The following is an 18,142-nucleotide window of genomic DNA, read 5'->3' on the forward strand; positions in this document are numbered from 1 at the left end:
CGTCAACCAAAAAGAAAAAGAAAGTATAATCTAAATCGAAACCGTCGTCGCAACGAGAGCAAGCCGATGCGCGGCGGCCGGCAAAAGCCTCTCTCGCGAGCGAAAGAAACCGGGCGATTTCGATCGCGCGGAGACGCGCGGTTAAATATTCATCGTCGTCATTCCGCGGGCCGGACATCAAAGACGCCCCAAGCACCGGTCCGCGTATGCGTACGTGCGCACAACCGGCAGCCGTCGTATCCGGTAGAGAATTTCAAATCGATCGCTTGTTATTCCCGGCGCGAGTCGCACGGACGAATGTCCCACCGGTGACAGTCTTTATATTATCTTGTCGCGGCGGCGGTGGCGGCTACGTTTCTTTCTTTCCGTTCAACGAGCGGCGCGCACCGCGTTCATCGAATTACAGGCCGCGACTATCGCGGATTCCTATCCCATCCTTGTCCCGTTTCCGAAATCTACTCGTAGTCGAGGCACGTACTCGGTTGTTATGCCTCTCGCGCTGCAAATTGTATTATAAATTCTATCGAGCGACTCCATCTATCTGTTTAGCGATTTTATAGGATTCAATAGAATCGACGATTGACGTTGAGCCGCGCGAAACGGCCGTGTTGGCGGATTCGTTTACCTTTTTCGATAGTTTGTTAGGTGCGGTTTCCGGGCATTCTGGATCCTCCGGATTCAGGCAGGGCTTGCCCTGATAGCCGTTCGTTATCCCGGCCCTCCTCATGTAATCCTCGAGCGTTTTAAACGGAAACTTGCTGGACTCAACCAAGACCTGTATCTCGTCCAACAATGTCGAGGGACTGAGATTCGTCCACTTAACGCGTCTGTTGTTCTTCACACCGCTGTTCAATCGGAAAAGAAATGGTTCCGTCAACGAAGCTCGTTTATTCAATCAATTAATATTCATAATCGAACTCGAACAAACAGATCCATGGCCGAGCGTAAAAGTTAACATTAAAAGCACATTACTTACACGTAACATTTACGTGTTTAATGAAATTGCAACGTTCGAGTGTTGGCGCGTTAGTATGAAATTAATTTGAAGGATTTAGAAATTTGTCGCTAAACACTTTTTTTTATCTGTGATTAAATCTGCGAAAAAGCTGACGATACTCACGGTATGTGAACGGGAAACTCCGGGCCCAAGAGTTTACTACCCTCCCAGAAGCAATCGAGCGGGGTGATGATGGCGCAAGGTATAATACTTTCGAAGATCTGCGAACAAAAGAAAAAGAAATAAATACGCACGTCTTCTCGCAGGAGACGAATGCGTTCTGATATCGCTAACGAAACGATACGCTTGGATATCATCGTTAATTGGCGCTTAATGTTTTTTTTTCTATAACAAACAATACTTTCCGGCAATAAAACTGCACGCACGTTCGTGTTTAAACGCCTTGGAATTTCCTGTACTGTATGAGAGATTCCAAGGTGATTAAAATTCGGAGAGTTACTTTCTCCGCTCCGAAAAGTGATCGTTTCAGCGTGGAACGGCTCGAACCACACCTAACATGATGCCGCATACCGCAGCGGGACGCCGGCGTCATTATTCAACGCTAATTGCTCGCTCTCTTGTCCCGAGCCCTTCGCAACCTTGCCCCGTGCGTGTGCAACCGATACGGCGCGCGCACGTCCGCGCGCGGTTTCATACGCGTAGGAAAATTTGCAATTCCAACGACATAGAGCGAGTCTCCAATTTAATTCAGTTCAATGCAATTTCATTATCGTTAAACAGAGGGGCAAACCGCTGAGGGCATTGTATAACAGATTTGCGGCATTACTAGGCATTACTAGGCATTTTTTTGTATTAGTGGGTGTTATTTGGCCTTACCGGGGAACTATAAAGAATCTAAAAAGATAAAATGAGATAATAAGATAAAGTAATGCCCACTGGACATTACTGTCAAATTTTGGCGCATTAGTAGGCGTTGGTGTATACATGATTTTAGTCAGCTGTTTACCGCTCGGTTAAAACGTTCCGGAAATCGAAAACGTCGAATTGGCTGGACGAAGCGTTGACTCGCGAACGACTGGCGAGTCATATCCTAATGAGTGCAAATTGGGCGAGTTCTGCGAGATCGCTTTTCAAGTGTCATTCGGGGGAAGCGCAACAGGGCGACCGGGATCCGAGCTCTGTTTGAGCAGCTGTCAGATATTGCACGGGGTGTGTAATCTAAGATGATCTTATCCCGCCGTCGAGATGCAAGGCGCGCGCGAGGGTTACGAAAGAAGAACGTGGTGCGCGGGACCGCCCTATTCGAGTTTCCTGGAACCCAGAGGTGGGCCCTCGGTAATGGCCTAGTACCCAGAAAACCCGTATGACGATCGTTAATGTCGAAGCCGGACATTAGTCGGATCGGATTTTGTTTACCGCTCTATACGGAGAAAACCCTTCCCGCTCGCTCCCTCGTATACTTCTTGCTATTGTTGAGATTACTAGCAAAAAAGCAAGCTACTCCTCCACGCATTGTCTCAAATCTCTTCGTGTGGCGCAAATAGAAGAACGAGAGGTAAACCGCTGGCCAAAATCATCTACATCCATGCCTACTAATGCCCAGTGAGCATTACTTTATCTTATTGTCTTGTTTTATTTTATTTGCCTTGTTTTATCTTTCTTTATCTTATTTTACCTTTATAAAGTCCCAGCAAATCCTAATGCCCCCAGAAAAAGCGGTTTACCCCTCGTAGAAGAATAATTGGATATACCTGCTTCTAATTAAATTAAATGACAACGGAATTGTACGTATTGTGCAATGTTAAGAGAGAAAGCGAGGGAGCGAGAGAAAGAGAGGGCCAGATTCATGGCCATGCGTAAAAATTTTCGACGACGCATAAAAAAGCAGTCCCTTGCGCGAAACACGTTTATAATGTCCCGGAAGCGGCGGATTGGCGTTCGTGATGAGATCTTGAGACGCGCGTTTTTCTCCTCGAAATACCACAGCCACCGCACCGCCGTTCGTTCTCTAACGCGCTCACTCGTTAGCCGCGCGCAAAATGATGTAACGCGCGTACACGCACGTCGATCTCTCCTCGACGACGCGGATATCGATGCGGAGTTGTCATAAATTTTTAAACGTCTCCCACGTGATATTTCTCGAGAGATCCCTATCAATAATAGCGCACGTCGTGTCGATTAATCTTTCGATTATTGCATAAATCCCGCAAAGAAATTAATATCTTCCATCACCTTTGAGATTAAATAATTTGCAAGATAAATTGTCCTACAGTCAAAGTACGTGAAGTGAGTTATCAAAAACGATTTATAAGCTATTTAAAAAAGAGACAATGAAAGATAGAAATTTCGAAAATTATTGAAGAATTAAATAAAAACGAGTTCAACGGCACAGATTATTAATAACCCAAGCGACGTGGTTATGTTCAAAGTACGTTTAACAAACGTTGAAAGAATATACGTTTAAAATTTAACATCTTTTTTTAATCATTTAATAAACGTTATAAAACGTTTTAAAATATCTATACTTTACCATTCTCTTTTGACTAGTTTAAAAATACTGTTTTTATACGAGACATTTCGACGGTTTGATACGTTTTCATGATATATGAAACGTATATATATATATGTGAAATTCTGTCTGTCTGTCTTTACACAATTCTGTGCCAATGGACTGAGCCGAATCAAGTTTGGCATAATTATTCAGTAGGGTTCTGCGAAAAATATAGGCTATCTTTTAACTTGGAAATCCAACTACCGTGTACTAAAATCAATATCAATTTTCGCCTTTTTATATGCCGTACTTAAAAGTAATTGTAATAATTAGAATGAGAATTTGTGCATTTATAAAAGTTCGAATAGATCAAAATAACTTCGCGCAAATTTAAAAACAACTTTTGCCCCTTGAAATCAATTAAAATGAGAATTGGTGCATTTATAAAAGCTCGAAATAACTTTGCGCATTTAGGAAAACATAACATTGCATGCGGGCGTCTCAGAGATGCAAGTAAACTGTCTCTGAAACGTCATTTTTTAATGACAATAGGTAGTCGAGTCAATTCTTCCTGTCGGAAATAAGAAACCGAAGTTTTTACAAATTTACTTCATGGGAAATGAACAAGAAGAAGCCGATCAACGCTGTGAAAACATTCTCGGTGTAAGACGAAATATTGTTTTAAATTGACAGCGACTTTTGCTGTAAATGCTGCGCACTTTAACATAATTTAGTAAAGATATTAAAACGGCATTGCAAAGAACGGATGAACATAAAGTTGTTACTCGAGCGGATAAGAGACCAGTTGAGGAACATGAAAGACGTTTTAATGCTCCAACTGTTAATGAGGTTGCAATTACTATAGTTGGAAGTGAATTCGAAAGGTGTGACATAATTATTCACAAACGGAGTGAAATAAAATATGTGGATAAGAAATAATGAAATGTCCAAAAAAGTTGCTTTCAAAAAAAGGGAGACCCGAGCGAAGCCGAGCAAGCGTGCTAGTTATACATATTTTTATACATTTTATATGTCATAGAAACATATCGATTAAACGTTTTTCAAACACAAAACAATAGCGTAAAGTGGTGAAAATCTCGATACCGGACGTACGCGATATTTCGCTAACGACGGCTATCGATAGCTTATTACGCGGGTACGTCGTGCACGTGTCACGTGCGCGCATTGATGCCTTCACTAGGGGTCTAATGGGACCGGGAGACGGTGCGTAAACACGTGCTTGCGCGCGCCATTCATGCTGTACGCGCGCGCGCGCGCGCGCGCGTGCATCCGTCCGGGATGCGTATACGTGCGTATATATGCTAGCTGTATTACCTGATCGATGTAGTGCATGTCGAAGTTGGGTATGCTCGGCGCGTAACACAAGTCCTTCAGCTTCCACGTGCTGCAAATGACACATTGCATTCGTGACTACGAGACTCTTTGCGTCATTTCATTCTTAAAGTAACAGACGGTCGACGTGCGGTAAAGAGCGATCGCGCGAATTAAGCGGCACGTTGACAATTTTATCTGCGCGTTTACAGATATTGGCTAAAGTGAATCGATCTTAAAACGCGCGGATTGAAGAGACGAAGAGAGCGATAAATGGTCTTATATGAAGAAATCGGAAATACAAAGGAAACCCTTCTCTCACACGAAGCTTTGCTTCCGCAAAAATTGAGCTTGGAAATTGAAAAATTCATATCTCCCGTCAGCTTTGAGATTAAATCATTCGCAAGATTAAGTGCCCTACAGTCAAAGTACGTGAAGAAGTGGGTTATTAAAAACAATTTACAAGCTATTTAAAAAAGACAATAATCAAAATTTGAAGAGTGTCGCTGACAAATTGCGATATTTATGAAATATAAACATCATTTCTATTTTATTAAATAGGGTACCATACAGTTACCCATATTCTCATGAAACAAATTCATTCATCAGCCTATGATGCAGCATCTCATTAAATCCGAGCTCAATATACAATAAACGCTATCGATTTTCCAATTCAATTTTCTAAAAATATATATATATTTCAGTTTTATAGGAAGTCATATAATTCCGCATTCTCAATTTATTCTCTCTTTCGCGCATAATTCCTACTCTTCCGATTTGCATCACCGCTAACAGGTCACCCTGTATAAACGCCACGATCCCGTCGTGGGGATTAATTATGCCGCCGAGCGGCTAGTCTCTATCTCTCTCCGTTTCTAATTAATTCAACTCTCGAATTAAACGCCGGACGTTCCCTTTCCGTATACAAATGAGAAAGCGCAGTGAGCGGAGGAAAGGACTTACATATCGAACAGGTGCACCTCTATATCCAACGCAGCCTCCAGCACTGCCAAGTGTTCCCTAAGCGCGGCCGGGTGCAGGATATTCGCCCCGGAATGCCTCGGCGTCTGGATGACGAGCTGGTGAGTCGAGGCGGTTGTCTCGCCGAGCACTTCCGACGCGTAGGTGAGCTCCTTTTGCAACCTTCCACCTTCTGCAAACGAAAGTCAGTGAGCGATTAGTTCACCTGCTTCAAAAATAATTGCGATGAGCGTATTGTAATTCAATTATAATTCCGTGACTGCGTTAAAAAAAAACATCGAGTACATATAGATATGAATCGACGAAAATTACTTAGCCCTTTGAACCATACATTTTTCCTTTCAGTCGATTTTTCTGAAACTTAAGAGTTTTTTGGGTCACTGATTACGATTCTGGTGTCAGAATTACAAAATTCAAATGCAGATTTTCAGGCGCCACGTTGGATCCGCCATTATAAATTTTGTAAATCTGACCTTATAGTGTCATCAGCAACCTGAAAAATTACCGAGTTCCAGATCAATCGATTGCATATTTTGCAATTTTAACTCTTTATATTGGATTCGCTAGTTTGAATTTCCAGATTTTCAAATTTTGACTTTAAATTAGAAATCTGTGATCTGAAAACTCCCAGATACCTAATTTCGGAAAGTCGTTTATAGATATAATTGTTCGACTACAGGTTATCTTATAGAAAACAAACTTGTTTAATTAAAATTTTAACTTTGAGCTGCTACATTGAGTCAATCGTCGGTAATTTTAGAATTTCGACTTCAGCTTCAGAATTAGCAAATGAAAAACTTTCTAGATATGAAGTTGTAAAGACATCGGAGTGAAGGAAGTATCTATTGGTTTTTTACTTTCAGGAGGTGTAACCACACATACATGTTCCACCGTGCTTCAAAGGGTTAAATGTCGCTTTGCGTCTGAATTTTTATTGTTTTTCTTTTCATTTAAATATTCATTGAATGGTACACAATTATTCGATGGACAAATAGTTTTCGTATGTAGATTGTTATTCGGGGCACGATACGATAATTTTTACGTCGAGTTTCTTGTTGGATACAAAGTAGGATTAGCGAGACCCGTTTAAACTGGATTTTTACGAAAAAATTAACATGGAAACGATGTCGCGAGCTTCAGGTGTTCTTTCAGACACACATGGGTTGACTTTGTAAAGCCTTCCGGCGGACGATGTTTGCGATCAGCGCGGTTCCCCGAAGAGAAACATTGGCCGAGACAGTGTCGTAACACACACGTTTCTGCGCGTCTTTGTACTGACAAAAATTCCTGGCAGTCTACCAATAAAACATTCCCAGAAACGGACATGAAAATAGCAGATCGAAACGCAGCAGGAGAGACCGATTCGTAATCTGGCTGTCACACAGATCGTTCCCGCCCGCGTCAGCGGCTCGTTGTTTTCTTTCTAAAATCGATACCCTGCGGACGATGTTATACTCGTATATCGAATCGAATTTCATGTCCTTTTTCGAATTCGAATCTAAACGAATCGAGTTAAATTGAGAATTGTTTAAATATAATTTCTAATTAACGGTACAATTATTATAAATTTACTTTTAACACACACATTATAAGAGAATGTTTGGCGTGGAAAAGTAATAATTATACAATATAAATTTGTTTTAAGGTAAATTACATATTGAAATATTTCAAACTAATAACATATACTTTGTTTAACATCGCAGTAACTAAAACAATGGGCAAAAAATTACAGACAAATTGTTAAAATATTCTAATAATAACATTAGCAAATGACTGTATAGTAATTAAAATAATTCCTTTTACTATTAATGCTCTTTTGTTTGTTGAAAGAACCAATCGCATTCTATTGCTACTTAGCCACTCATTGTCAATGAGCGACTGTACCTGAATACCTGAATACTGAATGCACCATGAACGCAGCTATTAACGATTCACGACCGTACAGTTCTGCTTATTAACGGGAAACAGGATTTATGAGATTAGCAATATATATAATTCGTATTCGAGCCATCTGGATTCGAAATTTTCGAATAGCCTGAAATTATAGAAACTCAAAATTCTAATCAAATCGGATATCACTCGATTCGATTCGATTCATGTTCGCACGTCTCTTTAACGGACGGCTTTTACTCACACGGAGAAAAGCCAACAGAAATGAGCAACAGATGCGGAAAACCTAATTTATCTTCGACGCAGAGAGAGCTCTCGTCAAGATTCTCTGTCTCCGACGACACAATCCAGAAGCTTTGAGAGAAGACTTCCGGAGTGAGGGAAACGCGGCTTCGACTCAAAGGGAAGTGTTTTCGTTTGACATCGTGATATCGCGGTCGCGCTCCATCGTTCCCAAAAAAGGGAGGACCTCGCGGAAGAGATTTTAGAGCGAGCTTAAAGAAAGGGGAAAAAAAAGAGGGCGAATTATTTTGGCTCGAAAGTGCGCGGGCACCGTAGGAGCATCTCGCGCGGGGATCCACTTCGCTTTTTATAAGCCATTTGAGGGAGCGAGACAAGAAGCCCAGAACCGTCTTTCGCGGAGGACGACGCGCTGCGCGCTGCGATTTAAAGGAGCATACACCGTATATACGACGAGCAGTAGTAATGGACGAGGGGCACACGAGGATGATGGCCGTTGTGCGCGCGCGCGGGGTACCCTGGTATCCCACCTAGTCAGATTTCACCGTCAAAAATGCCGACGGCGTATTTGCTCGTTCCGCCACGACGCGGTCTCCGTGGACCACCCGTATTGCTCGCCGCGCGAAAGTGGTTCTCAAACGGCCTCGCGAAAAGGACGACGGCGCGGGTAAAGAAACGAAAATGAATTGTTTCCTACAATTTAAGGAAAAGTCTAACGAACCGACGACGGGACTAGGGATTAACTGTTTAATTTACTGAAAAGAAGAACGGCTCGTGTCCGCGCGCGAGACACCGCGATTTTACCAATGAAATACTATTTTTTTCCACGTGTGTGTGTTTCAGCGTTTTATTTTTACATCTAAATTGGCCGATTAAAGAAATGAAACGAGTGTGTTAAATTATTTGCTGTTAAAATTCAGCACAATTTAATTCGTCAATTTAAATAAATCTGATAAAGATTAAGAAAACTTACATCAGACGAGTGATAAAAAAAATGATCAATCATAAATATACATTGCTAATACATATAATAAAACATTCATAATGATTTTATATATAAATTTCTTTTGATACAAAGTTATGTTCATATACGAAAAAAAATTAAAAATATATAACAAAACATCTTTTTAGAATTATGTCACGAAACAATAGTAATCTTCAAGATGAAACAGTAAGAAAAAAAATAAAAGTTCCAAATTTCATTCGACCTCAAAAAAATTAATAAATAAGATATTTTGAGATTTTTTTCATTTCTTCTACAATACAAATAATACTAAATATCTCTCTCCTTTCCTAGTGAAAAAAAGAAATATGTTAAAAAACAGATCTCCAGTAACTCTCCTTGTGAAAATTGTTGAATAATAACTTACAATTAGTGCAAAAGGCTACCATTTCTTTAATCAAGTTTAAGATAATCTTAGAATTTGGAGTTCTTTTTTAAAAGAAATCGTAAAACTTCTTTATAGGTGTGAGAAAATTGAATAATGCAAAAATTGGGTGTTCCGTTGTCAGCTCTACTCAACAAGCAGGAGAGGCTATGCACAAATAACCCAACTTGCGCTATGATTTCTCTGTAGACATAATCAAATATTCCGATCATTTTTTTATCGATCACTAAGAACGTCGCATGACATAATTGCCGCGACGATGACAGTGAGACTATGCGTTTGTGAATCGGCCTGTAGAATGCGGTCGGGCACTGAGCGTAATAAAGACACTACTCTCTGCTCTACGAAGCAAGAAACGTGGCCTAACGGTGGAAAGCGGAGAAGAGGAAAGAGGTGGAGGAAGAGAGACAAAAAGAGAAAGACGGAGAGAGAGATAGTGAAAAAGGGCAGCACCGCCAACGGAGAGGACGGTTAGAGGGGGACTAGCAGGCAGGATACATTCGCAAGGGGGCGGGGGGGGGGGGAGAGGGCACCGGGCTTGATTTATCGACGAGGCGTCTCTGTAATTATTTCTCCGTCTCTGTCCCGTCCAACTCTCGGGAGCGAGCGGCTCTCTCGCGCCCCCTCACCCTCCTCCCATCCCCCAACCTGTCTATCTGCACCCTTCCGGCTACCGTGATTGCGGTCGCGCGCGCTCACATCTCTCCGCGCATCGGTCCCGCTCGCTCCGGGGCACCCTTGAATGGCCCCGTCGTCTTTCAGCTCTGTCGGCGCGCCTCATTCACCATTCCTCTCCTCTATTGTTTCCGCGAACTTCCCGCGAGCATCCCGGAGACCGGGGGTGGAATCGCGCGGGGACGTTGCATCTGTCCCGCGACGACAACGACGACCATCTTCCAGCCCTCTCTCGCGACGGGAATCACGGGGGTCCTCGTTCCTCTATCTCTCTCTCTTCGGGGGAGTTCTCCAGGGTCAAACCGTGGGGTCAGCCGTCGACGTTAATGCGATATCACGATCACGTCTTCCAATTGTGAAAGGGAAAGAGCTCTATTAAGCTCGGGAATATAACGATTGCGCTATTCGGCCGCTGGGAAGCGATTGATATGTCCGATAGCGAACTGACGTTTACGTTCGACCCGAGATTCGAAGGTTCTCCAGGAAGAGGAAAACGAGAGAGCCATGCTCGAGTTCCGCCCTCCGTCTCCCGGAGAGAGAGGGAAGCAGGTGCACGCTGTGGCCCCCTCCATTTATATTACGGGGAGGGGGGGATTTTCTCATCTCGCCCCGGTCTTACACTTAAAATCAGTTTAAATCAATACCACCAGAGTGTTTGTATCGGTACCAATTATATCCGTTTCAATGATTTGCGCTTAAAGATTTACGTAAGAGACCTTCACGTAGCGTCGGTTTACTTCAATACCGGAAACTGCAGCTTTCTGTTTGCAAGACGATATCATTGATATTGACGTTGACGATCAATAATCATATTGATTGATGTTGATTCATGATGTCAACTTACAATTCCTTTCCAATTCACCTATTGCTAAAACTATAATAACTGAAACTACCAGAACTGTGAGAAAATGTAAATTTACTTGCAGAGTTAGGATTTACCAGGACCGGCCTGCAGCGACGAAAGCTTCTAGTGGAGAACGAAGAGTCTCCTTAGATGACGTAAGCGTCTCGCATCGCGTTGAAAATACCGTTCGCGCTGTTATTATTCAAATTATTTATTCTAGATCGATCGACGGTCCTCGTCGGAGCTGGATCTATTCATCTCCGACCGGCGCGCAAGTGCGGACAGCTTTATGGCATGTGAAAACGTAAGAACCACGTGGCAGCCTCGTTAGGGGTCCTTGTTCCTGCGACACGCCCCGGCTGGCCGCGCGATGCTTCGAATCTTGGAGGAAATGCTTAGAATTTCCTGCGTGGCGAGAAGAACATGCCCGCCCGCTTTCCGTGAGATTGATGGGCGGTTCTTCGCGGCGTTCAATTCCTCATTTCCTATCGAAATCCTGCCGGTGTTCCCCTTTTCTCCCCCCCCCCTCCCTCCCCTCCCCCAAATCCAAATGTCGATCGGCAAAAAAGATCGAATCGTCGAATCGATTCCCAAATTTAAATTCCAAGTAAATTAAGATTTACATTCGGGGGGGAAAAAAACATTTATGTATACAGATGGAATACGTAAGTTGGAATGCGACCCTTAAATTAAGGCAACCTCCATCAATTATTTCGTAATAACGCAACTTGTAAGAAAACAAAAAAAAGACGCGAATCGCAGATTCCCTGTCTGTCGTTTTGTATCCCTGTACCCCCCACCCCCCTCACGCTCACTGTCGAGGTCGCGAATCTGTACGCGGGTTGAATGAGAGTCACTGGGATTGGATGGGGCTCGGTTCCGGTGAATGGTCGCGGTGGGTGGCCCGGTGGGCTCTCTGTGCGCCAAGCCAACCCAGTCAGCCAGCCAGCCAACCAGCGGTGGGCCTGCGTGCCTGAGCTGAGCTGAGTCTCGGATCTTCTCTCCGGAGAGTAGAGTCGAGCCGAGCCGAGTCGAGCGAGAGCAACCTCCTCGTCGTCATCGTCGCAGTGGCCGTCGTCGTCGCCGTCGCCGTCGCCGTCGTGGGGCCGGGGCCTCGTGGCTCGCCCCCTTGCCAAGCCCGGTCCCTTCCGCCGCAGTCGCTCACAGTCGCTCGCTCGCTCTTCGTCGCTCTCTCGGCGCACTCCGTCAGGAATAGTCAGTAAAAGGGGCCACAAGAGAGTTCCTATATCGAGTAGCTGCTGGTCCACCCTCTCCCGGGCGCGCACCACGCCACACGCTGCTTCCTTTCTCCATCTCGCGGTTCCTCTCTACTATCCGTCCAGTGCGCGTCAATCGCACGGGAGAAAGAGTACACAGTACCGGCTATTCATCCGCGAGCGCTTCGTAGAGCATTCGACGAATCTTTCAGTAGAAAATCAATTTAACGTTCCCGGAGCTATATTCGATTCAAATTATTTCAAGTTTGATAAACGCGTTCAATATATACGCAGAGATAAGCTCGACTGAAATTAATCGATGCTTTCTCGGAAGGCGAGAGTCTTGGAAATGAATAGAAACGAGTATTGTAACTTCAAAGCCATAACGATTGATAAAAGATAAAAGTCTGCAGCACTGATGAAAGTCTACCGCGCGCAGTAGAGGGTTAACATTATTAGTTTCATAGTGCGGTAGCGACTTGAGATCGCGGCTCTCTATAATAACAAGATGCTATTATCTTGTTACGGGTGGTCCGTTGTCGGTGATACAATAATACCGTGATGGTGATGGTCCGTAAGATCATCATCTCATTTTCAGAATTTCGATGCAATAAAGTACTGTCTTCAGCGCAGAATTTCGGAATGTTTCAAAAACAGTATTAAATATAAAGAATATTGGACATCCGAGGATAAAGTGTCCATTGCACATTTTTACTACACAAAAATAACGCGACTCTTTTTTTATTTCGATCCAGAATCGATTTGCCCGGTTCATTTAAAATCCTTTTCTCTCGGAAACTCATAACGAATTCAGTTACTTGCACTAGTGCGCACCGAGTGTACACTAAGGCTTGTTTATAATCAATATTCCTATATTTAACTTTGTCTTAAATACGCAATCAAAAAGTATTTAGCCAAAAATGATCCGTACGGATGCTGCACAGATCATATTACCGAGTAAAAAATATTTCAAGAGACCTTTAAGGCAATCCTTAAATATAAGAATTGACTGTAGACGTAGTCTTAGCATGCACTCAGGGCGCACTAGTGCAAGCAACCGAATTCGCTATCAGAAATTCAAAAGTGCATCTCTCAAGTTCCCGATGAGAATTTGTTCTTGTTCAGAAATCTCCTCTGGAATTTGCTTGAAGACTTCTCGTCATGGTCTCAAGAGTTTTGTCAAAAAATATTAGGATTGAAGACGATCCTAATAGGAACGATAACAATGACGAATCTGAATTTTATTAAAAAACTAATAGAACTTTAATGGTACGTACGATACAACGGACTGCCAAAGGTTTCCAAAGATATTATTAGATTAACAGAATTTGTGATAAAACTTATGAACTATTTATTAAATATCTAATCAAACTATATAGAGTGGGAGAAACTTATAAATTACTTACAATTAATTTTCTCCTAATCAGATCATACTTCTCTTATCCTTTCTATCGATAAGAAATCGTTAGAATCCGTGAAGCACGGACCAGTTCTGTGCCGAGAATAAAATTAGATATCTAGCAACAAATGGTGCATCGAGCCAGTATATCTCGTTGCAAGATCGTACATTTGAGTACACGAAATACAACTTTTATCGCTTATCGTGTAACACAGAAAATACTGGATAGAGTTAAAACAAGCCTCGCCGCTTTCCCTGCTGATTCATGTAACTCGGAATTCGGAAGATCGGAAACTACAAAAGTATGCTCAATTAATCTGACGTACTTGGAACGGCCTGTACAGGGCCAAGGAAGCCGCCTTGTCGCGTTAGTGCGACAAGGACGGACGGAGGACGAAAGCACGACCGTGCACGAGGGCCGGCCCGAGTGCTTACATCTTCATTAGGCCTCCATGCCTTCCAGTGGGCGAGAGCGAGGAGAAAGAAAGGGAGAGGGAGAGAGGCGGACGCGCGCTGAACGAGACTGAGAGGAACGGGGATCGAGGGAAAGAGAGAGAGAGAGAGCAAGAGGTCGGAGAGGAGAAGCCGAGAGGAAGAAAAAGGGCACGATGTGAGACGAGAGGAGGATGGAGCGAGAAAGGCCGGTAAGAGCGAGCTACAAGATCGTCGTCCAAAGACCCACCAGGAATCTGTTGTTGTTGCACCGACGGACGGACGAACGGACGGACGGACGGCCGCATAAACAGAGGATCTCATCTTCTGTTTACTCGCCGTGCACTGTGCACGCGCGCGAACGCCCCGCGGACCGCTATACGGGCGCGACGATATCAGCTATCGCGCGGAGAGGACAGGCATCGGCGCTTGGCGATCGGCTCGAGCCAGCGATCGTGACGCGGCGCGTGATGCAAAGTCGTTTTTATTTCTCTGACACGCATACACGGACGCGGGAATTACCGCTCGAGACGATAGTTGGGCCGCGGAAGAGGAACCGATCTTTTTAACCGGCTGAATCTCTTAATCCTTGTAGGAAATTAATAATCGACGCAAATGGCACGTTCCAATTAAAGGAATTTATTGCGAAAAATATCACCTCAGCCAGGCAGAATTTCTTTAATTAGAATTTGCCAGTTGTGTCGATTATTAATTTCCTATACGTTGGTTAATTATTTACTGGCGACAATAAGTCTTTTTTCCTCTTAATCCTTGTTGCTGAACGTGGCGCATTGTGGATGATTGCGTCAGAAACAAATCGCACATCAGGCAGCAGTGGCTTTATTTTTCCGTCTGTTTTTTAATGTTTCTCATCTTTTTATGGCTTACTCTCTAAAAGTCAATCAATGCACTGTTACTGAAAACAACTGAATAATTCAGTGCTACGTTTATAATGGTGAATCAGTGAATATTCACTGTTTTCAGTGATAATCCACTGATTGACGTTTTAGAGATTAGTAAACCTGACTTTGTCTAATTAATTATTTTGCCAACTCTACACCCCCGAGAAATTTTATTTCTAACATCTCTAGAACGAGACATTCGATGAAAGTACGAGATGTACGGGACACCCTCTACTCTTCGATACATCGATATGAAAATAATTTTGCCAGGCGTGACAATGAATCTCGCTCGCGTAGAATCTTTATCGATTTTAATTCTGAATTAAGTCGTATGCTACGCTCGAATGAGACCGGTCGAGTGTTGTCCTAGCGTTTATTTCGACTTTGCATCCTGTAGTTAGCAGCAGTAAATGCAAATTACGACCTAATGGGCATGTTACGAGCGTTAAGAAGTTGTAATTTATAGGCCGCAGCCGACCGCGTTAAGAAAACCTGAAGAAAATCGACACGTGGAAAACGAGTTTGCAAATAAGATATTTATGCTGAAAGAAAATAATGGTCAGTTTGTTAAATCCAGATCTTGGAAATAACTCAATTCACCTGAACAGCTGAAAATACGAACGACTAATAGAAACCTCGAATTAATTTTTAAAAGAAACTTTCAATTTTTCTTCAAGAAAGTAAACTTGAATCTCTTCGTTCCAATTTGAGGTGTAATAAACATTTACTTGGGGAATACATAATGAGTTTGTTGTGCAAGTTCATTCGGGAAGGCAGATCTTTCTTGAAACGTCTTGTACACATTGTTGCTCTCTTACCTGAGGCAGACGTAAAACAAACTATTCCCGTCTTTTTCCACCGCGCTGTTCTCTCCTTCCTCCCCTGCCCCGTGAATGCTAAACGCTCCCTGCCACACACACAGTTGTTCGAGTGGAGAAAAAGAAGAGGGCGGATATTGGCGCGTGTGCCATTCACGTTTCAGTTTAAACCTTCCGGCAATCACGTCTGTGTACGAAATGCACGAATTCCGCGATTCCAAGTAAAAAAAAACCGGCGCATACTCCTTCTCGGGCAAAGACAGACAGTGATTCAGCACTTAACTTAATAACGAACGTAAACGATTTTTGTATCTCAAAATACGTACTTTGTATAGCTCAACGTTTCTCTCTTCGGTACTCGATTGTTTTATCGATTGTAGCACGGTTTCGACACAATTAAAAAAAAATTTAATGAAAAGAGCGACACGCGATTTCTCATTGTGGTTTCGCTTTTGCTATTGTACCGCACAATCTTTTTCTCTTTCCTTTTATCTTTCCTTTCCTCCTTTAAGGCTGCGTTTTAGAAACGTCACCCGAGTGCCCCAGTGTATCATTTCATCCTTGTTGCTCACCGTATGTTAAATAAGGATAAAATGATACATGGATGATGATAGGGCACTCGGGTGATGTTTCTGAACGCAACCTAAGGGGATTCTAAAGTTGCTAGAGAACTCGATCAGTGTCGATAAGATAGAAGACGGAATTAAAAATGTCAATTATCGACATTTTTAATTATATGTTGTCCCTAGAGTATGCTGGTCTCATCCCTTTCTAAAAAAGAGATGTTACCAGCGCGAATGTCGTTAATATCGAACAGTTGAGGCCTCTTTTCCGCGATGTCGAAAGGTTTTCACGAAGCCTGGTGTGCTTCACTTCTCTTTTAGATTCATAGTGAATGAAGATTTGTGATTTAGTAATATATATTTGTATGCATCAGCTATTGAGGTAAAATCTCTAATCTTAGTAATTAGAGATTTAAGTAACAACGATTTTCGTTTCGAAACATTTTCTCGATTGAACAGAATTAATCGTTAATTTAATCAATACCAATAAGTCCGCAGAATGACACACAAAACGTAGTAACAGTCACGGAACAAAAAAAGACAACGAATTCTCAACGTTCGTTGTTGTTTTTCTATCGGCGCAGTGACGTACGATGTTTGCGTGCCATCGTGTACCTGAAGGTCGCCGCTCTATCATTCGCTCGCCGAACGTCGAGCCGGCAGGCAGCAGCGAGAGTCGCTCCGTGCGTCGTGTTACTTTTGCGTTATCGGTTTCCAAGACTCGATCACGATAGATGCAGGGATAAAACACTATTGATTTGCACACCTTCATCAGTAACAAGTAACGTTCCTCGATTAATTATTAAGTTTCTACAACTTGTAATGAGAAACGCATTGCACATTGAGACGGCTCTTTATCAACGTGTACATAGACATTTCGCGACACCAACTCATCTAAAATATGAGTATAAATCGTGGTACTTTGTCGCGGTTACATCTCGTTTACGCACCGCGCTTTTAATTATCAAGCGATTTCGTGTAATCTGTTCCATTTTCGGGAAGAGAGAGAAATTTGTGCGACTTCGACGTTCGCGCTGTAATTCGCTCTGTCATTCTTCGCAACTCGAACGGGCAGGAAGTAAAGAAAGTCGCTTATCGCACATCGTTACATTATGTAAATGTAATCGAAAATTATCTCGATTAACTGTTGCAATTAATAACAACTATTTATCGCTGGAAACTTCGCTCACATAATTTATTTCGAGGATTAGATCGAAGGACTAAGATTGCAAAATATCGTTTTGCGGACTAATAACTACTTCTTTACCGCGGATTATGCCTCCGATGCTCACGTTACGTTTTATATCGTCAATTCAATAGTGATTTATCCATTTCCTATTCTTCCGAATCAAAAATACAAGTTGTTGGTAATATTTCGTGTGTTTCGCGGTATCTCACATCGCGTACGGGAGTGCCCGAAATTTCGCGCGATCGATTATTTTCGCGAGTGAGTGAGTGTTGTGTGAGTGCCACAAGGAAATCTGAGAGAAGGAGGAGGCCAAGAAGGCATCGGGCAACGGCGGAGAAATCGCAAGGTAAGTGTCTGACATTTTTATGTTATTTGCTACTTGTGCAAAATGCAAGTTGTTGGTAATATTTCGCAAATGAAGCATCTGTTCTGTGGTTTCATTTTATTTATTCAAATGATTCGAACGAGGATTCGAATAAGTGTTAGAGACAAACCATATGTATAAAATTTTGTGAGTTTATATTTAAAAGGAAAACTTTTTCAGGAAATACTCGAAGCGCGCGTTTTGTCATTTCTAGTTTTGAATATATAGTATTTATCATAGAATTCTTGTATCAAGCAAATATTGTCGTCAAGTGTACCAAAAATTGGTAAAATTTTTAATTGTTTTTCGTTTTTTATATAAAGTCAGCCAGCACAGTCTAGACTCTGCTACGTACTTTAATTCCGTAAAAGAGTTTTGCATTTAAAGCCAATTAAAAGATTACTTCTAACAAAGAATATCGACAAAACAGACGGTTTTAGAATCCCCTTAATGTAGTCT

The 18,142-nt window shown here is 42.5% G+C and overlaps 1 protein-coding gene across 1 annotated transcript in view; it reads right to left on the reverse strand.

Moving 5' to 3' along the window:
- The window catches only part of LOC105560263 (protein patched), a 15,360-nt gene extending 9,068 nt beyond the window's left edge, over positions 1–6,292 (reverse strand). The window contains exons 1-5 of the mRNA XM_012009212.1: positions 6,268–6,292; positions 5,745–5,934; positions 4,785–4,854; positions 1,121–1,218; positions 626–845 (exon numbers count right to left, since the gene is read on the reverse strand). Coding sequence (XP_011864602.1) covers positions 626–845; positions 1,121–1,218; positions 4,785–4,854; positions 5,745–5,934; positions 6,268–6,292 — 603 coding nt within the window. The remainder of the gene's footprint in view (positions 1–625; positions 846–1,120; positions 1,219–4,784; positions 4,855–5,744; positions 5,935–6,267) is intronic.
- Between the last annotated feature and the right edge of the window lie 11,850 nt (positions 6,293–18,142).

This window comes from Vollenhovia emeryi, unplaced genomic scaffold, assembly GCF_000949405.1.
Source record: "Vollenhovia emeryi isolate VEMERY1.0 unplaced genomic scaffold, V.emery_V1.0 DF939235.1, whole genome shotgun sequence".
In the NCBI taxonomy this organism is placed as follows: domain Eukaryota; kingdom Metazoa; phylum Arthropoda; class Insecta; order Hymenoptera; family Formicidae; genus Vollenhovia; species Vollenhovia emeryi.